Below are 27,566 nucleotides of genomic sequence, written 5' to 3'. Positions count from 1 at the left end.
TTCCTTTCATCTTCTCTTCAGCTTTGTGGTGTTGCTGTCATCAGATCCACCCTGCCAGCCTTTCTTTTTTCTGTTTCTGGTCCTTTCTCTTTTTCTGCTCTGCCGTGGCTCACACTTCTCCACTGGCTACTTCTATTGATGCTTGGATGTTCACTACCCTTGATTAATTTTCTCCTTCTCTTCCGTTACAATCTAAATCCTGAAAATCCTCAGCCTTTAAAGACTTCTAGGATCTTCTTCACCTCCTGCACTGATTCCTCCCACTTTCACTTTGCCATCTTCCTAATTTAAAATGGGAAGGTTCAAATTTTGGCTTATTTCCTTCATTTCAGGTGAATTTGACCTGTTTTAGCTCATTCCTCAAACACTTTCCTCCTCCTGTGTTCAGTTGTTCCTTTCTAAGACTTCTCTGCGTCCTCCCACAGGAAAGGAAGAGGAAATAACTTTCCTGTTTGCCTTGTTTCATTCTTCTCTTTCTTCTCCCCATCATTAATGCAGAAATTTCTTACCTATTTTGTTATTGTAGTGTCAAGTAACACACTCTGAAGATTTCAAGTGCAGAAATTCAAAGAATTTTTGTGACTAATTGTTTGCTGTAGAAGGGAAGATAAAGTTTTACATGATGTTTGTACAACAAGTAGTGACTTTGCACCATAGTGGGCTCTGTATCTCAGTCTCCAAGGCTACAGGCTACAGCCAGAGCGAACATAAAACCTGGGATGCACAAAATCACTCAGGCACCAAGTAAGTGCTGTGAGATGTGCTCATTTTCTGTAAACAACACTTAACCCTTTTCTTTTTCTTTATTTGAGAAATAATCAATTGTACAAATAAGACTGAAGATCTGCAGTTGTGTGTAATATAGGTGAAGGATCATGTTTTTGAGAATCAGAGTTCTAAAAGCTGCATATTGTTCATTCTGTCCTGTGACTGTGACAGAGGCTGCTAAAGGCACTGCTGGTCCCAGGGTTTCTTAGGTGAGTGGTGTTGAATATCTGCACTTTGTAAGTGCAGATCTGGGCACAGGAAGAAACAGACCTGGGAAAATGCTAAGAAGAGTCTTTCACTTTTGACAGTATTGAAACCAGAAGATATTATTCTTATTCTATATTGGAATAGAATAGTTCCACTTGGAACCTGCAAGGACCATCTAGTCCAATTGCTTGACTCCTTCAGGGCTGACCAAAAGTTAAAGCTTTAAGGCATTTAGGGCAGCGTCCAAATGCCTCTTAAACACTGACAGGCCTGGGGCATTGACCATCTCTCTGGGAAGTCTGTCATAGTGTTTGGCCAGCCTTTCTGTTAAAGAGATGCTTCCTAATGTCATCTGAACCTCCCTTCTCAGATTAAAAAAACAACACAGATTTTCTGATTCCTCTACTGCTGTGCTTCTGCTCACATGATTTTACTTTGAACACTTTCTTTGTCAGATCCAGGATGAATGGAGAATGTTCAGTTGCTTAAGATCATATTTTGCCTCCATTATGGAATCACAGAACCTGGAATGGGACAATCACTGGTATCAATGGAGGCTGGGGATGGATCCCCTGCCAAGACTGGGGATTCCAGTGGGTGAAACATTGGGCATGAGGCAGCCATGTGTGCTGGCAGCCTCGGAAATCCATCGGGTCTGGGCCCTGGGAAGCGATTCTCCCCTGCTCTGGGGACTGCCTCCAGCTCTGGGCACCAACAGCAGAAGGATGTGGAGTTGCTGGTGGCAGTCCAGAGGAGGCCCCAGAGATGGTCTGAAGGCTGGATCCCCTCTGCTGTGGAAACAGCCTGGGAGAGCTGTGGGTATTCAGACAGGAGAGGCTCCAAGGACACCTTCTTACAGCTTTTCAATACTTAAAGGGGGCTTATAAAAAAAACAGAGACTTTTTACCACGGCCTGTAGTGACATGACATGGAATAATGGTTTTAAACTAAAAGAGGGTAGATTTTGATTGGACAAAGCAGACACATGTTCACATAATTATGGCTGGAGTTTTTTTTTGTTTGCAATCTATGATAATGTAACACTGAATATTCTTATCCTTGAAAAACACTAATCCTTGAATCTTCTTGACACTTTTGTTTAATTATGTGATGCAATTATAAGATCTACAGTCCAAATGCACATGTAACTGTGGGTTTTATTCTCAGAACTGTAGGATTTAAATGACTCTGCAATGCAGTCATAAATCCCAAACCAACAAAAAGAGTACTGTGAATTGGACTGTCATCTTGTAAAACACATGCCATGAAACTTCACTGACTTATCTTTTCCTTAATTTAATAACATATGTTAGTAAAAAACCTAAACCCTAACCCACAAACAAGCCCCATCAAAACACAAACCAAAAATTAAAACAAAAAAAAAAAAAAACGAAAAGAAAGCCAAAGCAAAGCCCTCACAAACATGTTTTCACTGAGAAGTTACCAATCATCAGAAATTTACATCATTAGTTAAGTTGCTCATATTGTTAGTTACTTGAGCTGTTAAATTATGTATCCTGCTTTTGTGCTGAATTGGTCCATTTTATAAGATTGCATCCAGAACAGTTTTGTATTCTGTTACATTCAAGCTAACAGACTGGTAATTGTTCAAAACACTTTTAAAGAAATCTCTCCTAAATATATCTACTGCATTGGATATTTACCACATATTTCAGGTCTAATATGGTAGAATTGATTAACAAATGTTTCCGTTATCAGTTGCTGCAGTTATGTACACCCATTCTGTCCATTCTGGAATGCAGAGACAATATAAGAATCTCATTAAGATCAAATTCCAAGAGTTTCCATCAGAGAAATGAGCATTTCCACACCCTACTTGCCCCTGTGCAGTTAACACTAAGCTTCTCAGGTATAGAAATCAACCTCTTCGTTTCTGTGGATTCTAGGTTTCTTCTATTACCTTTTTCAAGTAGTTATTCCTAAAGGGAAGTCTGATGCCTTAGCCAAGGACAGCACAGTACTGGGCCTCAGTTCAACAACAGTAACAACTACACAAGCAAAACTGGTTGCAATTTTAGACTGTTAAAATACAGAATGGGAATCAGAGTTCTGAAGGACTACTGCTCTAAGAGAGCTGCTGCTACAAAGGGAGCACCAGGAGATGCCTTGGCCAGCATGCTGGAACCTACCAACTGTGTGGCAAAGCACAGTGTTTGGGGCAGGATTGCTCTAAGGGAGCTGGGGTTACTGCTGTGGGGGTATCTAAGAGGAGGAGGAAGATGTGGAGCAAACAGGATTGTCTGTGGTTTCTGAGAGCTCTTCATGCACAAGCAGTCATTCAAACTACTGCTGTAGGGTGAAATGCAATCCATCCAGATTTTCTATCTCCCCTGCTTTATAGTGGGCCATCAGTTGAGAAAATAAATTTCTGGCTTGTTTGGTCAGTTGTCAGGGTTCAGTACTGTCTGATCTGACTCTTTTAGAAAGACCACAAGGAGAATTTTGAAGCATATCTACTTACTTAAAGATAGTTGGTATTACATAGATTCTAATTGTAGATATGTCCCAATTTTTACACCTTTCTTACTGTATCCCTCACCTCAGGGACACTGCCAGTAGAGCCCATCAGAGAGGTTTTATAGTGTTGCCTGATAACCTCCTGGAAAATATTTAGATTTTGTAAGGCATTTATTGTAGAGTATAAATGCTATAAACAGGAAATTATACCTTGTCTGCTTTGTGAGCTTGTAACCCAGTGGCAAATTAGTGGCTGCCAAAGACTTCCATCTTGACTAATAGGTAGGACTGTGTTCTTGGTCATCAAAGACAACATCATACAGGAGAAGAGTCTCATGAACTTTGAAATGTTAAATATAAAATTACACTACAGCTTGTGGAAAAAAAATTAAAATGAAATTAACACCCTGGCTTTAAAATTATTTTGATCACTTTAAAAGTGATTCTGTGCACTAGCTGTGTGACTGGCATTCTCTGCAGCTGCCTAAGGTGTCATTCGATCTAAATGCAAGGAGGAAAAAACATCCCATGCAGGTGTTCATAAAGGTGATGTGAGAAGGGTTTAACCCATCTGGTTACTGGAAGAGTTCAAGGCCAGTTTGGATGGGGCTTGGAGCAGCCTGGTCTAGTGAAAAGTGCCCCTCTGCATGGCAGGGGAGTTGGAGCTAGATGATTTTTAAGTCGCTTTCAATCCAAATCACTGTGGAATTGTAACTGTGGTTATCCTTCCTGACTAGAGGCTCACTAAAGCTGAGCTACCAACATCGGCTGATCTCCTCTCCTAAACGAAATAATTTCCTTCTAGAAGGCTATTGGGCCTCTCAAGCATAATTTTCTCTATAAATCACAGAATATTCTTATCTGGAAAGTACCCACAAGGATCACCAAGTCTAACTCTTAAGTGAATGGCCCATACAGGGATTAAACCCACAACCTCGGCATTATTAGCACTATGCTCTCACCGAGCTAAAACCTTTGCTAATTACTCTCAATCACCTTCCTGTGTTTGGAAATGCTTTTCAGGAAGGTTTGCTCCATCACTTTTTCTAGGGACAGAGATGAGGCTGACAGGCTTGTAGTTCCCCGGATCCTTTTTGACCTTCTGGAAAATAGGAGTGATATTTGCTGTCTTCCAGCCGTCAGGAACCTCCCTTCATAACCCTGCCCTCTCAAAATCACGAGTGGCCTCAAAGTGATATTACCCAGTTCCTTCACGACCCATGGCTGCTTCATTTCAGGTCTCTGTTAAAAGTGGTCCCTATGTCAGTCTGCTCCGCTGAAGGTATATATTCCTTGCTCTCGAGCTTCCCTTTGGTCTCAGAGGCCTGCAGTCCCTGAAGGCTGCTGTTCCATGTCCTTTATCACTGGGGTGCTTGCCCCATCTGGTTATGGGTCCATGTTTTCCTTAGTTTTCCTGTTGCTACAGACATATCTGTAGAAGTCTCTCTTATTGCACTTCACATCTCTTGCAATATTTGACTCCACACGGGCTTTGGTTTTCCCTACCCCTTTTCTGCTTGCTTGGATAGCACCTCTATATTATTCCTGAATTATCTGTCCCTTCTCTCATCTCACAGCACCTCTCAGTGGCCTGAGTTATTTCTGAATATTTAAGAATCATTAAATTGACTCATAAACTAAATTTTCTTCCTTCTTCTGCATCAGTTATGGCCCTTTAAGTTATGTAAAACAGGATCAGCAAAATAGTGGTTTGTAGCCTGATTCTGTTGTTGGAGGAGCAACAGGGCTGGGATTTAACATGGAGAACTGAGTAACTTTTAAAGTGAATGGTAAGCTCATATGTGCACTTTTAACCTATGGGATATTTTGGGATTGTGACTTGGATTAGATCATGTGATGTTAACTAATGGTCACATGTTTGTCAAATTATGTGCATCACGGCAGTTTAAACTGCAAGGTAACAATCTGTTATTTGGGTTTTTAAATAACTCAAACATGACACATTTAGCAGGCACACTGGTCACTGCCCCAGATTTATAAGCAATGCTACGCCACAGATAACTTAATATTCAGGAGACCAGGATTGTGTCAGACATAAACTCCCACAAGATGGAGCTGCACCATACCACTTCGTTCTGCCTTCCTCTGGGCTGGCGGTCCTTGTCCGTGTGTGTGTGTATGCGTGTGTGCATGTGTGCATGCCTGTGTGTGTGTGTGTGTTCGTGATCCTCTCCACAGACAAGCCCCCATGCCTATTTGTGCTGTCTGATATATTCATACAGCATATTCTGCACAGACTGTCTGGTCAGTGTGGGACTGCTCCCGTTTGCTGCTGGCATCTGCAGTCCGGAGTATTTGTGGGAGATCGTTGCATCCCAGTGTGCAACAGTTGTGGATGATAAACATGGTTTGTCAGAGGGAAAAAGAAGGTCACGTCATCTGCTTGTTTTTTTTTTTTTTTCCCGGAGAAATCATCAGATCTTACTTCAGACCTGCCACTCCATGGCAGATCAGAGCTTGAACCCAAGCGTAAGCACAGAGAAATTTGGTGCAAGTGGGCAATTCCAGGACAGTGCCCTCACCCCTGCACAGTTCTCCCGAGTCCCTGCTGCTGGGCAGAAGAGTCCAATGGAGTCGGCAGCATGTGGGTGAGATTTGACTCTACTGATCTCAGAGCCTTTCCTTCCTGAACAAACATTTTCCATTCTGAAATAATCACCTCACTATATATAGAAAACTCCTCCAAAGCAAAAGCCATGTTCTTTAGGAAGGGATAATTCTCAAATTGTTTTCCTTCTTTCACCAGGTCCTTTGCTATCAGGCTTGTACCTGTTTGTGAGCACTGCTGGCCTAAGGCATGTGTCACCTCATGCAAAAATAACCTGGATTTCCCCTGCAGGCGCTGCGCCCCCTGCCCCGGGCCGCGGATTCCGAGGCTGTGTCTGTAATCACAATCCACAGCAGTTCGGAAACCACCCCCCCATCTTGCTTCCTCCCAGCTGATTTTCTGGGGAACAGAAGGAGACTTGTTTGCTACCAGGGAGGAAGTCCAGGCCTTAGCAAGCAGCTTTCTGAGAGGCACCGGTGAGAGCGGTGCGCTTCAGTCAGCGTTCACTGGCAGAACTGCTGCCAAATGAGGTCACCCTGCTGCAAACGTGGATGAAGACATTTCAGAGGAGGAGAATGGAAGAAGCCAGCACAGGAAGTAGAGCAGTCAGTAGCACAGGGCTCGGCTCAGTCAACTCACCCTCTGGAAATGTTGATTTCAGTTTTGTCTCAGCTCACAGATGAACATCTATTAGACAGTTTCCTTCTTGTCATTTTCTCATTCCCTCTTCTCATACAAGGATTCCTTGGCTGGACACAGTTCAGGCATCTCTTTGGGAAGGGTTTCATGGGGCAGGCAGCACACAGGTTCAGAGGGCAGTTGACACACCACGGCTGGATGACACTGCCCATATCCTTCGGGAATTGCAAAGCTCACAGAAGCGCTGGGACAGAGATCTGTTCTCTTGAGAAATGCCATAGACTTGTAAAACTGGAGAATACCAGGCTGGAAGTGATCTCAGGGGTCATGTGGTGCAAGTTTTCTGGGCAAAAGCATAGTCCATATGAGGTGGCCCAGCACCCTTATTAGCCAAGATGTACAACTTTGACTGCTAGGTATCTGTAATGTCTTTTTCATGGTTATTCTAGTGATTAATTCCTCCTTCCACTGAACTACTGCTGTTTCCTTTCAGTTTGCATAACTGCAGTTCCACAGTATTGCCCCTGTTACACCTTTATTTGCTAGATTGAAACCTCATTATTACTAAAAAAATTAAAAATCTTCATTCTTAGAGATCCTTGGAAATCATTACTTTTTAAAATCTTACTAAAGGTCGTCACATGGAACCTTGTTCCTTGGATCCAACTCATTCTTGTAACTCTCCTCTGGCCATTTTGAGTTTTCTGAAGTCTTTATAAATACTGAACATTAAGTTTGTATCACCAAAGCTGCAATAATAGAATTTCCCTATTGTTCTGTGTCCTTCTGTTTAGTCAGTTTATATTTACTTGAATATCATTAGTCAAGATACTAAAATCATTGACAGAAATTGAAAAATTATTATTATTCCTTGGTAAGAAGTTTATCTGCTTAATAGGAATCATATACTGTACAGATAGACTGAGGAAAAACAGTCTATAAAGTTTGGTTTATAGGGACCTGTAGATTGACTATGAACTATCTGAGGGCATATTGTAAAAACAAAATAACGTCATATGAGATGGTATCAACAGAAATATGACTTGAAGGATGCATGAACTAACATTTCTGGCTCTGCTTTGCTGTGATCAGGCCCACAGCCACAGACTGTGTCCAGTACTAGCCCGTGCACCCCAGAGAATGTAGAAAAATTTGTGAACATCCAGAGGAGACAATTAGAGGTTCAGAAAATGCAGTATGGAAAGATCAAATGCTCTGGGCAATTTAGCTTAGAGAAGAGTGAAAAGATATGATGACCACCTTGATTTGTAAAGGACAGTTGCAAAGAGAACAATCTACTTCCAGTGTTCATGACAGGTAATACAAGAAGTAACGTTTAAATAAGAGAAAATAAAATTTAGCACTGAATAGATTGACTGGCAGGTTTATGAAATCCTCATTATGGGTGGACTTTAAGAACTAGCTAGGTGAACATCTGTGAAGTATGGCAGGTGCTCCTGGGTTCAGCTGAAGCCTCTTTGAGGTGAGGGAATGAATCATCTGACAGCCCTGGATCTTTCTTCTTCTGTTTAAAATCTGCCTCTACTACTCTTTTTAGAAAATACCTGCCAGCACTTCACCAGACTTCCAAGAGTTTAAACATTCTCATCAACAAATTGAATTCTACCTGCTTTACCTTAAAAGCATCCATCACATGCAGCCCAGGGAGAGGACTGTTGTATTGCATCTGAGCAGAGGACCTTACATTTAGGGCTTCAAGAACAGCCCCTGTGGCACAGAAATCGGCCTGTTGTGAAAATTTTGTGTGATAGGAGCTCTGTGTCCATCTAGAGAAATAGGGAATGCAGAAGAACTCTTCCACTGTGAGGTTCAAAGCTCTCTAGTTGGGTTAGGTCAAGAAGCAGCTCACAGAAGCGTTTGCTCTTGTCCTGGCAGTGAATACAGAGCTGCACAGCTGAAGTACCAGCTCCATTTGTAGGTGAAATGATCCTGCAGCTCTTTCTCTATTCATTGATTAAATGGATTCTCTTTCATGTATTTCAAGGGAATTCTAAATGGCAGAGGCAAACTTGGGATCTCACACTAAAAATACTTTCTCCTCTCTTAGGGAGAGCTGTCCCCTCACTTTCCCTCCAGCCCCAGCCATGTATGTTCCTAGCAGGTGCCTTATTTTATTTTTAACCTCCATTCTGCATGGAGGAAGCCTTTGCTTGCTGCAAACATCCGGGAATCGGAGCCTAAGCACATCCTAGAAGGATTTCCTGTTTGGGACTTGGAGCAAGACTTCAGCCTGCACAAGCAGAAGCCTCTGAGCAGGGAGCTCAGTCCTGCTGTGCTATGGGCCAGGTGACTCCTGCCTGCGTCGGGAGCAAGTTGCCATCTAGCAGGAAAGTGCCAAACTGCCCAACCACTTCCCACCTGCTAGGGATGAGGGTAGGAACATGCAAGTCCGGTCTGGATAGGGATGTACCTGACTCTGGGTTCAGGGTCGGTGTGGTGTGGTAGAACAGCGTCATGAGGGGTGGTATCATGGCATTCCACCGTGTTTGCCTGCAGCTCTCGGAGCAGGCAGAGAGTATTTTCTGTGCTCATCTCAGCTGAGCTCGGGCTCAGTTTGCCATATTTTATCACCTCCTACATTATTTCAGTTTTGGGAGTTCACCAAAGCACTGATTAAATACAACTACCAGTAATGGTCTGCCCTGAGTAGGTGAATAGCATATTTCTGCTCTTGCTTCTGTGTCATAGTTGCTCTCACAAAGCACAGCTCTGCTTAACCTCTTTCTACCAGTCCACATATGCACGTCAGAATGACTGTGGAAGGCCTCTCTGAATGTCCAAGCACATAATGTGGGTCTGTTCTCCCCTCTCTTGCAAAGTTGCTCCTAGAATATCTAGTAAACTAGAATTTACTAGAAGACCAAAAGGAATCCACTGATTTCTGTCTTTGAGTAGAGGGAGCACTTGAGAACCAATTGCAAGTCTGAGAGGAAGGTTGTTTGATGATCTGAGGTAATGCTATGGGGCATAACAACATCATTGGTATGAAGGAAGGAATGAAGGGAATGGCCTAGGAAAATGCAGATTGCTTGCTTTAGTATAAAGGATTCAAAGCAGATTTTAAAGGGAAAAGATAATTTGAAAAAATGGCAGTAATGTGATAGGCCCTGTGCTCTTCAACATCTTCATAAATTACTTGGATGCAGGAATGGAACAGATACTAAGCAAGTTTGCTGTTGATATAAAACTGGGAGGGGCTGTTGACTCCCTGTATGGCAGGGAGGCCTTGCCAAGAGACCTGGACAAATTAGAGGACAGGACAGTCACCAACCAGATGAAGTTCAACAAGGAAAGTGCCTACCTATTTCTCCACCTGGAATGGGGCATCCTAAATGTACACACAGGCTGGGAAATGAGATGCTGGAAAGCAGAGCTGTGGAAGGAGACCTGGGGGTCCTGGTCAGCAGAAAGCTGAACATGAGTCCGCAGTGCCCTGGCAGCCTGGAGGGCCAACCCTGTCCTGGGGACATCAGGCACAGCATGGCTGGCCAGGCCAGGGAGAGGATTGTCCCACTCTGCTCTGCACTGGGGCAGCCTCACCTTGAATACTGTGTGCAGTTTTGTCACCGCAGTGTAAGAAAGATATTAAACTATTAGAGACCCTCCAAAGGAGGACAAGAGATGGCGAAGGAGAGAAGCCCTGTGAGGAGCAGCTGAGGGCACTCGGTCTCTTCAGCTGGAGAAAAGACCTCAAAGCTGTCTACAACTTCCTGACGAAGGGAGGAGGAGGGGTAAACACTGATCTCTGTGGTGACCAGTGAAAGGACTCGAGGGAATGCCCTGAAGCTGTGTCAGGGGAGGTTTAGGTTGGATATTAGGAACAGGTCCTTCAGCCAGAGGGTGGCTGGGCACTGGAACCCAGGGCAGTGGTCACAGCACCACGCCAAACAGAGGCTTCAAGGAGCACTTGGGTAATACTCTCATGCACATAGTATTTGAGACTCTTGGGGATGATGCTGTGCAAGCCCAGCAGTTGGTCATCAGTTGGTCCTGATGATCCTTGTGGATGCTTTCCAACTGAGCATATTCTGTGATTCTGTGGTTTTGCCAGAATAGCACATTAGACACCTTGTTAAGTGGCTTTCTTGGGGCCAGGATCAACCTTTTGGCTGAGGAGACTATTTGAACTGCAGTGCTGTAGTAACACATGAGAATTTATTTACTCGACGGAAGAATACAGATATTAATATGAAAGCTCTAAAATGTGGAAGACTGGCAAAAAAAAAAAAAAAGAACAATAAATGATGAGTTTTATGTTTAAGGAAATGCACAGTCTTTTCAAGGTCAGTTTTAGAGCTCATCTCTTTCAATTTTTTTCACTAAAGGTCTCAGGAAAAAAAGTACATGTATAAGGTAGCTCAGTGACACAAAGTCAAGAGTCATTGTGAGTATAGAGGGTGACTGGGACATCATAAAAGCAAAAAGCTATTACTAAGGAGCAGCATAACAGAAATGGAATTGAATTCATCAGTTCATAGTAGACAGTCCTGTGGTTAACAGAGGTGTCCAGAATTGAACAATCTAACCTCTTATGTGAAGAGAATCAACAATACCAGATCAGATAATCCTTGGAAACTTGCAAGGGGATGAATGAGATTCACTACTCTATGAGTAGCTTTTTCCGGTGCTACGCTACTCTCCCAATGAAAAAACTTTCTCTAATCTTCACTCTAAATCTCTCAAGGTCTAAGTGTGGTCATTGTTATTGTGCTACTGTCTGCATTTGGTTCCACCATCTTTGTAACCTGTCCTTGAGACAGCAGCAGGATGCTGTTAAACAGCCCGACTGCTTAAGCAGCACCAGACCAAGAAAACCCAGCTTCTTCAGTGTCTTGTTATAAATTGATCGGATGTCCCAGACCACTACCTACCTCCGACAGTTTTTCAGTATCCCTCATGAACAGGGAGAGACAAAAATGTACAGAGGATTCCAGATGTGGCTTCACTATATTCCAGATCAAGGGGAATGATTATTTCCCTTGATCTGCTGCTGACCATTCTCCTACTGCAGTGCAGGAAGTTGTTTGCCTGATTTGCAGTGAGAGCATCCTATTGGCTTCATTCCATGTTCATCCCTGCCCTCACGTTCCTTTCAGCAGGACTGCGACTTAGCCAGATGGTTCCCAACCTGTAGCAATTTTGGGGATATTCTGACTCAGATGCAGAACTTTGTACTTCTCCTTATTGAACCTCATGAGGTTTCTGCTAATTCATTTCTGTGAGTTTCTAGATAGAACACTTGGACTAAAGTGTCACCTATCAGTGACCCTTCCTAGTGTCATCTTCAGACTTGTACTTCATGTCATCACAGAGTATCAACAAAGACACTAAACAATGCTGGCTCCTAAATCAATCAAAAAAAAATGCTTGGTATATTTTGTTGGCTGCTAGGCACCAACACTGTACTGAGTCACTGATCACTACCCTTACAGCCCAGAGGTGCAACCAGTCTTCAGCCCACCTAGTGCTCCTCACTCAGACCATATGTCCTCAGGTCATAAACTAAAATTCAGTTGGAACAGCTGTCAATGCTGTGAAGGCACTTTGTATCTACTGCTTTCCCTTCATCCACTCAGCCAATCGTTTTGTCAGAGAAATTAATTGGGCTTCTCAGGCATGATTTGTGCTTGCTAAATCTATGCTGACTATGCCTGATTGCCTCTGTTCTCCATATGGTCAGAAATGGATTCTGAGACAATGTGGTGCCTTAGCCTTCCTCACAATTTCCCTACACAGCTGGGGATACCTGTTCCTGTCTCCACTGCCTGTGTGTTTCCATCTTGCTCTTCAGTTTGACCAGCAGGTCCTGACTCAGCCATGCCAGTCTCTCACCTTCCTTGTCTGATTTCTCACACATGGAGACCGAGAGCTGTTGTGCTCTACAGAAAATGTCATTAAAGGTCTGTCAGAGAAATAAGGGACATGATAGCTAAGTTGAGGCTGAAGTTGTTGAAACTGGAACAGGCACAAGATTGTAAGGACCATCTGACCATCTCAGAGCACACCAAGCCATGGCCCTTAGCAGATGATCTTAGCAACCAACCCTAGCCAACAGCAGTTTCTCCACTGAGGAATCAAAGAAGGTCTAGCAATGGTTATTTGCCCTAGAGGCCGCATGTCCAACAGACATGAAGACACTGCTGAGACCTGTCTGGAGCAGGGAAAAGCTGCCTGAGAGGCCAAGCTGAGCCGAGGAGCCGGTTGCTGGTGGAAATGCTTGGACAGTCATCAGTCTTGGTTCTTCCCCTGGCACAGACTGGTGGAGCCAGCCCTTTGTAGCACAGGCACATTGGGTGAGCATCTTCCAGTCTGGACCTTAGGAGCACTTGACCTGAGCCAACGTGTTAACAGGTCACAGGTACTTGAGCTGGGTCATGTGCTGAAGAAGCAGCTGCGGTAGAGAGGAAACAATGGCCTGTGATCATGCCCCTACATGCCCCCAGCGTCGGCCACAGCCTCATTTCACACCCTGCCCAGCCGTCTCCCCGCCCGCTCCCGTCCCACTCCTGCTCCTGCCAACCCCTTCCAATTTTCTCGGGTCCCGGCGCCCACCGTTTCCTTCCATCTTTCTGTACCCCAGGCCCAGCCCTTTCTGCCTCTCCGTGCTGATCCTGCTCTCCGAGGCCTCGGTGCCCGGCCGTCCCGGCCCACCGTTCGCAGCCCCGCTCGCCCGCCCGGGGCCGCCTCGGGGCCGCGCTCCGCCGGCGCGCTCCGGTGCGGGGCGGGGAGGGGGCGGCGGAGGGAGAGGGGGGCTGAGGGCGGCGCTGGGTCGGGTTTCAGCAGGAGCCTTCGCGCCGAGGCAGCTCCGAGCCAACGCCGACCCGCCGCCGAGCGCTCCGCGGGGCCACAGCCGCACCGGGGCGGCCGCGGCACCGGGGGAGCAGCGGAGCGCTCGGGGCGCTGGAGCGGCCGGCGGTACCGGAACGACCGTGGCGCCGGAGCGGGGGGGAGGCTGCGGGACGTCGTGGCGGGGCCGGACGCTGCGGGATGTGAACGCCGCCGGCACGGGACGCGCAGTGTAAGTCCCAGCGCCGGGGACCGGCTCTAGCTCGGTCCCCGCCCGTTGCTCCGCACGATGGCATCGTCGCACGGTGGGACCGGACCGGGACCGGGACCAGGCGCTTTGTTCTGCCTCCGCCGCGGAGACAATGGAGCTGGGGAGGGCGGGGGGGCGACGGGGGGACGCGCCCGAGGCGGCGCAACACCGCGGAGCCGCGGCCGGACCGGGCTCGCTGGCAGCGGCCGGGCGGGACGGGACGGGACGGGACAGGCGGGACCGGGCGCTCGCGGTGCCGCTGCAGGGCAGACCCGCCGAGGGGACGGCGCTCAGCGGAACCGTGAAGGCGCCGGGCGGGGGCTTCGAGCTCCGGGCGGAGCGGGGAGCGGGGCTGGCAGAACGCCGGCACCGAGGCCGCCCGGTGCGGGACGTCCGGGACCGCCAGGGACGGGGACAGGGAGCGGCAGCGGACACTGGGCCCGGCGGCTGGGGAGTCCCGGGAGCCCGGAGCTCCAGGGGAGAGCGAGCCCCGACAGCCGGGGCATCCAGTGTAGACAAGGAGCAGGCGAGGCCCCGCAGCGCCTGTGGCGATGGGCACAGTCTGGCAGGGGCCGATGCAGCGCGGGGGTGTCCCGAGACTGGGACTGTGGGAATTGGCTCCGGCGCGGAAATTATTCATTAGACTTTCCTTTGTGGAGGATGCGTTCTGAGAGACAGGAGAGCCCGCGGGGAGCCCCAGTGTGGCACAAAAATGAGGTTCACAAGGATGCAGTAAGGGCTGAACTGCATCCGCAGGAAAGGACTGCCGCTCTGACTGCTCGGGGCCCATAGCAGAGGGTCATGAGTCTGTGTGGCCGGGCTGGGAGCGAGCGGAACGGTGCCGGTCCTGAAGGGCCAGGTGGGAGATGGCAGGAGAGCCAGGAGGCACGGGGGTGGCTGTAGGTAGTGGTAGGCTGAATAGGGGCTGGAAGCGAGCTGTTAGCCCTGCACTGCAGGCAGGTCAGGGTTGTGCATGGTTCCGAGGGCAGATCATCTGAAACTAAAGAGAGAATGTGTGTGAATGTACAGGAGGAAGGCATATTCCAGGTCAGTGGCCAGTGCTCAGCAAAGATTAAACTCTTCCTCTTCTGGACTGGAGTCTCAAGAACATCATTACACGAGTCATGGCCTCTCATGTCAGACCTAGGGTATGGCATCAGCAGCATCTGCAGCTTTCATGGAGCCTGTGCACAGCAAGCACTCTGACATCTGTTTGTGGCATGCACAGTGGGTGCCATCTTTCCAGCTCCTCTGCTGGGGCTGCTGTGAGCCCACTTCCCCTTTCTCGTGGTTGACACAAGGCACAAGCTGCCACTGGCAAGGGTGCACACAGTGATCCCAGTGTAATTCCATATATTTTTTCTTTCAAAATGTCACACATCTGCTAAGCGTAGGCTGGGCTCCCGGTGCCTCAACCTGTCAGCCCTAGGCTTAGATGGATGTTGCAGCTCGCCCCATTTTAGCTGCCCTTCGTGTCAACCTTCTCACTGTGGCTCTGGACCTCAAAGACCCATGTGAAGGGATTCTCATCCTGGCAGTTTTGTTCAGAGACTGTTCACGAGTGATCTCCGTGCCCGGTGGTGGGAGGGACAGAAAAGGAGCAGGGCAGTGCAGCTCACGTTACACGGACCGGCCAGGCCAGCCCCTGCGCTGAGCTCTCAGCTAACTGAAAGCAGCTGTTCAGATTTGGTGACTCTGCATCCACTGAGGTCACTGCTGTTTCCCTCTGACCCAAGCCTGCAGAGCTCATTGTAACAGGGCTCTGCTGGTATCAAGGATGGCTTCTGCCCACCTCTGACTGGTGCAGTCTAGTAACTGTTCAGTTGCACCTCTTGCTGAAAGATAGGCTTGTGGTGAAACTACTCGATTGCATCCAGGGAGGGTAGAACTGAAGAAGCCAGTACAAGCTTTCATCACCATTTTTCCACCCAGGGACCCTAATTTTTGTTCCCTGGTTGTGCTAGTGTTCTTAGCTGCTCTTCACACTCCCCAGATTCACTTTTTAAGTTTCTCTCCTCCCCTCCAGCAGCCTACAAAGCCTCACTGGCTTCTCTAGAGCATCATTACTAATTGAACCAGGTAGGCTTTTTCCCATGTCTATGCTCTGATATCTTCCAGACACTACTCAAGAACTGTTAGCTCCATCCTATCCTTAGTCACTGCGGTTGCCCCAGGGAATATTGGCCCTCTACCTGCTTTCCTACAATTTTTTTTTTTCTCTAAGCTCCTGCCAAGGCTTTAAACCCTCTGTCCTGGCCCTTCCCATGACCTGAGCATCTGCATCACCATTGGAATGGTGCAGTCGCATCACAGAAGCTACCTCAGGCCCCATTCCCCCAGCACTGCGTGTTCTCGGGTTAAGCAGTTACCCCTCCATCTGGGGAATTAAAACTAGCTCCAGCAGATAGGCAGACCTGTCTAGGACCACTGAGTTAGTGCAGATTCCCAAATCGCAGCCCACAAAAGTATCTTCTTTCAACTTCAGGTCCTAGGACATTGTGAGGGTTCTCACCTGCTGGGTGTGAGAAGAGCATGTGGATTTAGATCTCAGAATGTGTCTATAAGACCTCAGACTCTTTATGAGTACAGAATACTTCAAAATTATTTTGTTTCTGTCACAAACCCAGGATTTCTACAGAAAAAAAAAATCTAGTCAGCTGATCTGAGGTGGAAAAGGGGACCCAAGAATACCATCATATGTCCCCTGGAAAGGGTTAACACTGCCGTGGGGCTCTTTGGTCAAAGGCTGATATTCTTAGTCCCCAAAGGACGCATTGCCAGCCACCTCCATCCCCCAAGACAGGGAGGTTCTTGCTCCTGCATCTGACATGAGCGGCTCCTGAGTGTGGTTATGGGACCAGCAGCAAATGCTTTCAAGAGAGTCCAAGTGTGAGCTCATGCTGCCGCCATCCCTGCAGACCACGAAGCCTCGTTCGCTGGGGCTGAGCGAGCGTTGGTGTTGATGTTGTTCAGCAGCTCCCTGGGCGCTGGGTTGTCCTGGCCGCTGTCGGGAGGCAGGGGCAGCGCAGGGGCTGGGGCCCGTGGGCACGGGCGGTGTGTCCGGCACGTCTGCCGTGTCCGGCTGCGCTGCTGCAGGAGCTGTGGCTGCCTCTGCTCCCTCCCCCACTGCCGCAATGAAATGCAGTTACCGGGGAAAGGGAGGGAAGGAGTCGGAGCCAGCAAGGAGCAGCGAGGAGACAAAGGAGGGGAGTGAGCGGCGGAGAGGGTGTGGGACGGAGCAGCTGGCAGCTCGGAGGGAGCCGCTGCGTTCCTACTGCACTGCCACCGTCCTCCATGGTACCAGCTTGGGGCACCCACACATCTCCGTGCCAGCCTAAACAATGAGCGTGGTCTGATTTTATCCCGGGCATTCCCAGCTGTGGGCACATCCTTCCTTTGCAATACATCCTTTTTGATTTATTGTTCACTGGATGGAAGCCCACTCCGGTTCTGTGCTCCTTCCCAGGGACACCAGATTTGCACTTCATGGGTTTTTGGCACCTATATCCCTGAGGTCCTAAAAGGCACGTTGCTGGAGAGAGAGGGGGGTGGAGGCTAGGGTCTCAACCAGTGACTCGCTGAGCTATCTCGTAATTTGAGACCAGCTTTTTTCAGGGTGGAGAGATGCAAGGCTGCTGTTTGCCTAAAAACCTCTGTCCTCTGGCAGACAGGCTCTGAACCTCACAGGAAGCATTCAGCTGTTAAATACACAGGGGCATGCTGCTCTGGGGTAGCTGATGCCAGCACTGCCATGCGGGCGGTGGTTGGAAAGAGCGCTTGAGGATGTAGGAAGCACCTATGTGACACGGTCCTAGCTGCTACCTCGGTGCACTGTCAGGTGTGACGTGCTGGGCTGACTTCAGGTGCTGTCCCCAGCCTTTGTTCTGGGCAGCCTCTGACATATTGTCACATTTGCTTCTTGTGAGGGACTGGCAATACACAGCGATCGGGCAGCAGGTACCTGGCAGGCCTTCCCTCTCCAGGCTGTTTTCTGTCCTTCTTTTGCTCCCTCTTAACCAGTATCCTCTGATCTGCATTCCAGGCAGGATTAAAGCAAACTCTGCAAAGGAGATCAAGCCACCCTCTGCTCTGCTGGTTGCCAGCCATGGAGCAAATGAAGAGGTCAACAATGCTTCTGCTGGAGCTGCTTATTCTTGGGGGCCTGAGAGCAGGGATGAGCTCTGCTGTCCTGGGCACCCTGGATCTACAAATAGATGAGGAGCAGCCGGCTGGCACCATCATTGGGGACATCAGTGCTGGCCTACCCCCTGAAACTAGTGCCTACATGTATTTCATCTCAGCACAGGAGGGCAGTGGCGTCTCCACTGACTTGGGGATAGATGAGAATACTGGGATCATCAAAACAGCTCGTGTCCTGGACCGGGAGACTCGAGACCACTACAGCTTCATTGCTGTCACCCCAGAGGGCATCACGGTAGAAGTGAACATCCAAGTGAATGACATCAATGACCATGCCCCAGCATTTCCCAAACAGCACAGCACCTTTCAGATCCCAGAGCACACACCCATTGGCAGCAGGTTTCCCTTGGACCCAGCCTTTGATGCTGACAGTGGCCTTCTGAACACACAAGGCTATATGATTAAGGGAGGGAATGTGGGGCAGGCCTTCCGCCTGGAAACGCGTCGAGGACCCAATGGGGTCCTGTATTTGGACCTGGTGGTCAGCAACGTTCTGGATCGGGAGAACCGTTCATCGTACTCACTGCTGTTGGAAGCCTACGATGGTGGTTCTCCTCCCCGGAGCACTCAGATGACACTGGATGTGTCCATTCAGGACATCAACGACAATGCCCCCAGCTTTAACCAGAGCCGCTATCATACACTCATTTCAGAGAACCTCAAACCTGGCAGCAGCATCCTGCAGGTCTTTGCCTCTGACGCAGACGAAGGTGACAATGGGGATGTGATTTATGAGATCAATCGACGGCAGAGCGATCCTGACCAGTACTTCACCATTGACGCCCGGACTGGGGTCATCAAGCTCAACAAGGGTCTGGACTACGAAGTGAGGAAGGTGCATGAGCTGGTGGTGCAGGCAAGGGATAAGGCTGTCCATCCTGAGGTCACCACAGCCTTTGTCACTATCCACGTGCGTGACTACAATGACAACCAGCCCACCATGACTATCATCTTTCTGAGTGAGGATGGCTCCCCACAGATCTCCGAGGGAGCGCAGCCTGGACAGTATGTGGCACGCATTTCTGTTTCCGATCCAGACTATGGAGAGTACTCCAATGTCAATGTCACATTGGAGGGAGGAGATGGCAAGTTTGCCCTCACTACCAAGGACAACATCATCTATCTGATCTGCGTGGACCAACTTCTGGATCGGGAGGAAAGAGACTCCTATGATCTGCGGGTGACAGCTACTGACTCAGGAACACCCCCTCTCCGGGCAGAATCAGCCTTTGTGCTGCAGGTGATGGATGTTAATGACAATCCCCCGCTCTTTGACCAGCAGGAGTACAAGCAGAGCATCCCTGAGGTGGTGTACCCAGGCAGCTTTGTCCTGCAGGTGACAGCTCGTGACAAGGACCAGGGTCCCAATGGGGAGGTGAGGTACAGCATTCTGCATGGCCGTGACACCCACTCCAGCTGGTTTACCATTGACCCTGCCACTGGCATCATCACCACTGCTGCCCCACTGGATTATGAGAAGGACCCTCAGCCTCAGCTCACTGTGCTGGCCACAGACCGGGGAACCCCTGCCCTCTCTTCCTCAGCTGTGGTGCACGTGGCGTTGCAGGATGTCAATGACAATGAGCCAGTGTTCAGGAGTAACTTCTACAATGTGTCCCTGAAGGAGAACACCCCTGTTGGGACCTGCTTCTTGCAGGTAGGTACAGGTGTCGAGGCCTGAGCTTGGCAGGGGCACAGCCAGGGCTGTGAGCAGCTTGGGGTGGGAGACCTGCCACTGCAGGATGTTTGGTGCAGGTGTCATGGCTTTGATGGGCAGCATTTTGTAGCAGGAATGTCAGAGCAGAGGTTCCCACACTTGGTGTGAGTCTGGAATGGAGCCAAGTCATGCACATCCTTTCTGTATGCAAGTAGTGAGCAATGCCACTGACATCCGGCCCACCACAAGGCTGCCCATCATGTAGAGCATGGTGTAGGCCTCTCTTGAGGTGGGTCCTGCTGTGCCAGGCCTTACTTGCATCAGTGTGGAACTGCCTTGCAGCCAGGACACTCAAAACGGGGCTAAGGAACATGATACTGCCTCTGGGAAACTTGTCTGTAGCCAGGCTTCGAAGTTCCTCTTCCCCTGTGAGGTCACTAGCCCGAGTTAATCAGTGTTGGTAAGGCTGGTTGTGAGCATTAGCATTAATTATGCTAATGAGCCAATGAGCTGAGACGCGTGCTGCTGCACAAGCTTTATGTGGCAGGAGGTCACAGCGGGAGCTGGAGAGTTGCTGGGCCTTTGAAAGCTCTGTGACCCCATGATGAGCTAGCAATGCCATTTGGATTCTGTGTGTCCTATGTTCCCTATGTTTGGTGTTTCTGTTGAAGCTCAGGCCCTGGAGCCCTGGTTCCTGGGGACAGGTGATGCCACCTGCCTGACCTGGGATGAAGGCAGGTGTGGGGGTGCTGTGAGGCACCCAGCCATGGCAGCATCCAGGCTGTCCATTGGGACGAGCACCAGTGGCACTGGGGGCACTTCTTTGCTGGAGGTGGGGGGCATGGGGATGTCTGGCTGGGACCCTGAGAAGCTCTGGCGCCAGGTTGTTGAGAGGTGCCCAAGGGGATGGGAAAAACAGGAATTCTGGGGTCCATAAGACAAGGCTGGAGGAGGTCCTGTGATGTGGCCAGGAAAAAGGGTGTCTGGGTCACCCTGGAGGAAAATCTGGAGCTGGCAAGTAAGAACAGTTTATGTGTGCCCTGTGGGTACACTGCTGGGGCGTGGGGTTGTGAATGTGGGCTGGGGAGGATGGGCTGTGGGTGTGTGTGTGTGTGTGCATGCAGGTGACTGATGGTGTGGGAGTGCTGGAGAGGGGCTCGTTGGAGAGTGAGTGCAGGGGATGGGGTAGGACTGTGGCAGGAAGGAGGAACTGGGTGGGAGCAAGGGCCAGGTGTGGGATAGAGAAGGCATGTGGGGCAGGGGCAAGTGTAGGATGGCATAGATCAGGGGTTTGGGGACAGGTCAAGGTAGGATTAGGGGGAAGTTTGGGCAGAAGAAGTGAGTGGGAGATGAGGAGGAAGATGTAGGTCAGGGGAGATCTGGGTTTGGTGTAAGCAGGGCAACACCACACACTGTCCCAGTCTGGGGTGGGTGGGGATGAGGTAGGGCTGGGGACAGTGGGGTCAGAGATGCTGAGTGTCCTTGTGTGAGCACGCAGCCCCAGGCATGTGCAGGGGTGTCTGGGCTGCACAGCCCCCGAAGGGAGGCCCCCCTCTTTCCTTGTCCGTGCCTTCCTGCTCAGTGCTGCTCGCCGTGTGGGAAGGCGTTCTGGAAATGCAATCGGAGATGGCGGCTGGGCTCCTGACTGCGAGTGTGGGGCCAGGCTGGAGGGAGAGGAGCCCTGCAGAGGAGCTGGGGCTGCGGGGCACACCCAAGAGAGTGTCCATGGCTCTCTGGCTCTGTGCTGTGCAGGGACAGGGCTGGCCTGGCAGCTGGTAGTGACCAAGGCTTGGCTACATTTCGATGGTCTTGGCTTAGTCCTTGTGTTTCGTTTGGAAGCGGAGAGTCTGGGCTGAGTGCAGGTAACTCCCGTGCGGCCTCGGCACAAAGCAAACAGCTCACACATCTGCTGCTGCTTCCTCTGAGCCAGGAAATGTGAGAGGATGGGAAAGGAGGCTGGCCAGGCCGATGGCTTGATCGAGGATGCAGTAGGAGCCAGTGAAGTCTGGGAGCCGGGCAGAGCCAGGTCAGGGAGCCCTGGGCTTGGAGCACAGCTGCCTGGCATGACCACTCCTGTTGCCTCAAACAGGAAGGCTTCAAATGTGCTGCCAGGGCTCACGGTGGCCAGTGCCCAGCACTGTTCCCTACAAAGTTGCCCGTGTCAGGTGTGCTGCTCCCACAGCCCTTTTGTGCCATTGCTCCTGCTTGACTCCTTCTCTGTATGGCTTCCAGGCATTAGGGCTCACCCTGCCTCGGGACAGTAAAGTCTATCTGTCGAGGTCTGGGTTTTGTCCAGACTCACACAGTGGTCATGAGCGCTCAGGTCACAGGCAGGCCCTGCCAGGTGAGCTACAGGACGCGGTTCAGTCACCCAGGTCAGCACAGAACACAATGGGTTTGATTCTCTGTCAGTCTGCCACATTTTTAAACAGAAAACCCTGGGAGGACCAGGTCTGTTTTTAGACAGTGGTGTCTGCTCTCCATGGACAGGACACAAAGGTGGGGAAGGAGGGAGTCCCTGTGAATGAGCAGGGGAGACCTGAAGAAGCACTACAGATGATCTGCTCTGTTGCAGACTCCATTCTGTCTGCTGGGTCAGTCCTTGTGTCTGGGTCTGAACAGGGATGAGCAGAGCAGGTTGCTGGCCTGAGCTTCTGAGAAAGAAAAAGAAACTCATCTTCTCTGTTTATTACTCATGTTTACTATGGGCCAGGTCCCACAGTAGCAGACTAAGCATGAAGCAAAGGAAATAGCAAACTCGCTGTTCAAATCTGAGATGAGAAAGAAACACCGGTGGAGACAGAGCCCAGCATAGCAGTGAACATGAGACCAGCAGAAAACGGAGCAGAAGACAGTCACCAGCTGGCTGCCTTGCTCCTCTCTGCTGCCATGAGCTGATGATGCACAAGCTTTAGGGCACTGGACCACGTTCCAATGCTGTGGTCCGTGATGTGAAGCACTGCTCTGGTATAAATTCACCCTGCTGGTTTAAATTTGTTTTAAACATTTGACTGTGTACCAGCACAACACTGCATGCATGGTCAGATAGTGTTTTTCTGGGACTTTCTGGCTTTTCATGCTAAATCAAGTATTGTCTGTGCTCTGGCAGAGAGAACTGTGAACCCCATGTGGTGAGCATGGGCTGATTGGACAGCAACCTGAATGACATGGATTGGTGGATCATTGATTCTTGCATATATCCAGGACTGGTGATTTTGGAACCAGGTTTACATACTCCCTTTGCACCCATGCACATAAATGTTGGGGAACATCAGAAATTAAAAGCCGACCAGCAATGCCCTAATGTAGAGTCTCTGTGGTTTTGAGGACAAGTCTGTTGAGGTTTTGGTTCTGATTTGTGATTCCATGGGACGTTCATGGGCAATGCTGCATGCACAGCACTGGGACAACCCCATGGGCTATGCCACAGGGAGGAAAATTTGGATGAAGAGCTGTAGGCTACACCAGGCCACATACACTATATTACCAAAAGAGAGTCTCAAGGACTAATCCTGTTGCCTTGGTTGTGCTGCCAAAGGGGCAGCTGTGTGGGGACACGGAGTGTAGACGTGCAGGGATGCTGGAGCAACACAAGGACTAATGCTCACCAGTTGCAGTAAAGGACAGTGGTTGGAGGAAGCAGGGCATTGCTGCCTGCATTTGTGTTCTTAGGGCAGGGGATTTAGCATCAACCTATTTTCAGACCTTTGCACAACATAAAACAGCCCCCAAACCGACTTGGAAACAAGAAGGCAAGCTTTCCAAAGCGAGATGGGGCAATGCCTGGGAGCATGCAGGGGAGCAGGACAGGGGGAGGGAGAGCATCATGGTCCTGAGGAGCAGGCTGCCATGTGGGAGGATCTGGGGGTGCACAGGAGTGTGGGCATGGGGGAGATGCTGGTACATGGGGAGGTTGTGGGGGGAGGTGAGTGCTGTTGTTACCGCCAGAAGAGCTGCATTTGTTCCAAATTCCTGTGAAAGTTATTTCCTTGCGCTGCCAGCAGCCTCCTCCTGGGCTTGGCACAGCAGCCAGCGCCATGATTAATTCAAGTAGCATTTCCCCTGGAGCTGCAGCAGCTTTTCCACTGCAGCTGAGAGGCCCCAGCCCCTCGCGCTCCTCTCCCCCCATCCTCTGCTCCTCCTCCCAACCCCCTGGAACAGCTCCCTCCTTCCTCCATGCAATCCCCAGCCCCCTCACAGCTGCCCCTTTTCCCTTACCTCTGCTTCAGCTCTAGGCCACTCAGAGCTCCTCTTTCTACCACTGCCCTTGCTCACACAGCTCCCTGGTCCATGTCCACCCACAGCCCCACCCATGCGTGCTGCCTTTCAAAGGGCCAGTCCTTCTGTCCCCATCCCATGGCCCCAGTCACCAGCATGCCCCACCCCACCTCCTAGTTTCTGCTCCCTCTTGTTCTCCCCACGCCCCTTGGTCAGTGCCAGCTGCAGTTGTCTTTTCCTCCAGGACCCTGGCCACTGTGACCCAGGGCAGTTCCTCTCTACCTGCATAGCCCTTGGGACATGCCAGCCTCTCCCTGCTCCCTGTGGAATCCCAGAATGGTTTATGTGGGAAGGAACCTTAAAGATCATCCAGTTCCAAACCCCTGCCATGGGCAGGGGCACCTTCTGCTAGGTCAGTCCAACCTGACCTTGGACACTTTCAGGGATGGAGCAGCCACAGCTGCTCTGGACAACCTGTGCCAGGGCCTCACCACCCTCACAGGGATGAACTTCTTCCCAATATACCATCTAACCTGGTCCTCTGGCAGTGGGAAGCCATTCTCCCTTGCCCTGTCACTCCTTGCCCTTGTCCCCAGTCCCTCTCCAGCTCTCTTGGAGCCCCTTTAGGCACTGGAAGGGACTCTAAGGTTTCCCTGGGGCTTTTTCAAGGTTGAACACCCCCATCTTGCCCAGCCTGTCTCCAGAGCAGTTCCATGTCCTCCTGATGTTCGGGGCCCCATTCCTGCCTTGCTCCCTAGGCTCACCCTGCCTGGTATGCTCAATCCTGTGCTGACCCCAGCCCAGTCTCTCATGTGCATCTTGCTGATCTGTGTCTCATCTTTTTGCATAGACCTTCTCTGAGCACTCCCTGCCTGAGCTCCACAGGGCTGAAACCTATCTGCACACCCTGGTTTGGGGTCAGTGTCCCCCTGGGCCCTGCCATTTCTGCCCTGTGCTGTGGCTGCCTCATTCAAGCCCCTCACCTTGAGCACTCTTCCCTGCATAGCCCAGCTTCCCAACCCTGCTCTGCTCCAGGATTCCCTTCCCCTTTCTGCTCCCCAGCTTCTAAGTCCTGTTCAGCTCCTGCACCTTCCATGGGGCTCCCTATGCCCTGTAGTTCCTGGCTGCAGATGCCATTTCACTGGGGAGGACACCCAGGAAACCAGGTGCAGAATCTCACTTCCTTGTCCTTCTTTGCCTTGGTCTGTCCCTGTGATTGGAGGCCCCTGGGGTCCCAGAAGGGTGCTATGCACTCCCAGGCTCCCTCACCTCTTGCCCAGTCCCACCATTCACATAATCTCTGCCAGTGTCTGTGGTTAACCCACTTCCCCTCATCCTCTGAACCGAAGGCTTTACCCCGTTCAGAGCAGTGCTGGAGGCCACCAGCAGCCCCTGCTTCCCATGCCCAGCTACATGTGTTTCTGGCAGCCCTGTGTCTGTCATAGAATCAGAGAAGGGTGGGAAGGGACCTTAAAGCCCATCTTTTTCCACGCCGTTATGGGCAAAGACACCTTCCACTGGACCCAGGTTGCTCCGAGCCCCGTCCAACCTGGCCTTGAATGGCAGGGATGGGGCAGCCACAGCTTCTCTGGGCACTGTGGAGGCCTTGGCTATGGGACCACCAGCCCGACTCCTGCTCGTGTCTGGGGCCTTGGGGACCCAGTGGTGCGAGCCAGCAGTGCTGGCAGCTGCACTTGGGCTCCCCAGACGGGGGGCTCTGGTGGCCATGGGGTCTGACCCTCGCCTCGGCCACGTGTGCTGGACTGTCGCTGGGCCGAACCCTGACCCTGCTCCCTCCCCTGAGACCCGAGTGTGCTGGAAGCTGAGACAAAGCCCTGGAGCCAGGAATGGCTCCTGAAATAGCCACGTGGCCACTCCCTGGCTGCTTTTAGCTGGTCAGTGGCTGTGCCAGGGCGGGGAGGGCAGGAGGCCTGGCACGCACTCAGGCGCAGGGAGCCATGCGTGGGATCGCTGACCACACTGGCGCCAGCCTCCCCTCCTCTCCCACCAAGAGCCGTCACTCAGAGGGGCGGGAGCCCCAGAGCCAGATGTTTGCCAAAGCCACAGCATAACATGTGTGCAGCAGAGCCCCAGCCATGGCTACGCTCCAGATGAGCTCCCTGCCTGCTGACTGCGCTGGCTGGAGCGGGGAGGATGGCTGAGGAACGGAGGCCCAAGCTCCTAACAGTGCTCCATCACTTTACAGCGCTGTGGGCTGGGGTTCACAGGTCAGCAGGAGGGCTGTAGAGGCAGGAGGTGTGTGCGAGGGGCTCTGGTGATGCGCTTGAGGTGGGTCTGTGGGGAGGGGCAGGTTTGACTCCTGCAGGCGATGCAGCTGAGGACCTTGGTGTGGGGCTGCACTTCATCCACCCCCATCTCCGGGAAATAAGAAGTTTGTTGTGCCTTGGCTCCACTTGTCCCTCCTGTCTTGCTGGGAAACTGGGAGGAGGGTGTGAAACAGCAAGGCCTCGATACCCGTCACTGCCCTCCCAGCTCTCCATGCAGTAGGGAGAGGCACACTTGGCCAGAACCCCACTTCTTTTGCAAAGTCTGGTGCTCTGGTTTCTTGCTGCCTAACCTTGAGTCATCTTGCTGTTCTCCTTTGATGTCCTCTTCTGCTCCGTGGTGGTCACTGCACTCCCACTGCATGCTCTTCTGCCCAGCTGCAAGGCACTCCAGCAAAGCCTTCTCCCCACACCTGTGGGGAAGGAGGGGCAGGTAGCAGATGCTGCTGCCCAGTGTGGTCAAGGCTGCCGTGCAGGGACAGGGAAGCAAATCAGCTCTCTTGGAACAATTTGAGTTCAGTGGGGTACTGGGGTGTTCAGGAAGGTCTTTGGCTGTAGATCACAGAATGGTTGAGTTTGGAAAGGACCTTTTGAGATAATCTAGTACAACCCACCCCATTCATAAGCAGCACCATCCAGAGTTGGTTGCCCAGGACATCCCCACTTTCCTGGGCAGCCTCATAAAGGCGAAGTGCTTCCTGATCTTCAGAGGGACTCTCCTGTGCTCCAGTGTGTGGAGCCCTCTGATCCTGACACTGGGCACAGCCGGGAAGAGCCTGGATCCATCCTCTTGTTGCCCTCTTTCCTGTGTGAATGACACCCCTTCTGCAGGCTGAACCATCCCAGCTCCCTCAGTCTTCTGTCGCAAGAGAGGTGCTCCAGTCCCTTCATCATCTTTGTGGCCCTTGACTGGAGTGTCTCCAGTATGGCCATCTCTCCTTCTGGACTGGGGAGCCAGAGCTCCACCTGTGGCCTCACCACTGCTGAGGAGAGGGGCAAGATCCTCTTCCTGACTGCTGGTCACGCTCATCCTGATGCTGCCCAGGTCACCATTCTCCTTCCTCGCAGCAAGGACACATTGCTGTCTCATCTTCAACTTGGCACCCACAAGGGCCTCTTCTGCTTAGCTTCTCTCCAGTGATGCACCTTCCAGCATCTACTGGTGCAGGGGATTGTTTCTCCCCGGGGCAGAACTTTGCACTGTCCCTTGCTGAACTTTAGGAGGCCTCTCATCCATCCCTGCAGCCTCTCAAGGTCACTCTAGATGCAGCATGACCCTCTGGCAAATAAGCCACTCCTCCAAATTTGGGGTCATCAGCAACCATGCTCAGGGTCCACACTGCACCGTCAACCAGGTCGTTAATGAAGATGCCAAACAGGACTGGAGGCAGGATTGACCCCTGGGGTACACTGCTAGCTACTGGCCTCCAAGTAGACATTGTGCCCCTGATTACCACTCTCTGGACAGGAGCCGATCAGCTGAATGAG

At 50.8% G+C, this 27,566-nt stretch overlaps 2 protein-coding genes across 3 annotated transcripts in view; both read left to right on the top strand.

Moving 5' to 3' along the window:
- The first annotated feature begins 13,115 nt into the window (after nt 1-13,115).
- LOC136375192 (translation initiation factor IF-2) lies at nt 13,116-13,730 on the top strand. Its single transcript, XM_066340558.1, has one exon. The coding sequence runs from the start codon at nt 13,116-13,118 to the stop codon at nt 13,728-13,730; it is 615 nt and encodes a 204-aa protein (XP_066196655.1).
- DCHS1 (dachsous cadherin-related 1) overlaps nt 13,468-27,566 on the top strand; it is a 43,434-nt gene continuing 29,335 nt past the window's right edge. Inside the window, exons 1-2 of one of the 2 annotated variants that reach the window (XM_066314251.1) lie at nt 13,468-13,700; nt 17,765-19,575. In XM_066314251.1, coding sequence (XP_066170348.1) covers nt 17,824-19,575 — 1,752 coding nt within the window. In that variant the 5' untranslated portion in view covers nt 13,468-13,700; nt 17,765-17,823. Of the gene's footprint in view, nt 13,701-17,760; nt 19,576-27,566 lie in introns of both variants that reach the window. The other variant, XM_066314250.1, reaches the window with a different exon arrangement.

The sequence above is a fragment of the Sylvia atricapilla genome, chromosome 2 (genome assembly GCF_009819655.1).
Source record: "Sylvia atricapilla isolate bSylAtr1 chromosome 2, bSylAtr1.pri, whole genome shotgun sequence".
In the NCBI taxonomy this organism is placed as follows: Eukaryota; Metazoa; Chordata; class Aves; order Passeriformes; family Sylviidae; genus Sylvia; species Sylvia atricapilla.
This window is presented reverse-complemented; position numbering and strand designations above follow the sequence as displayed.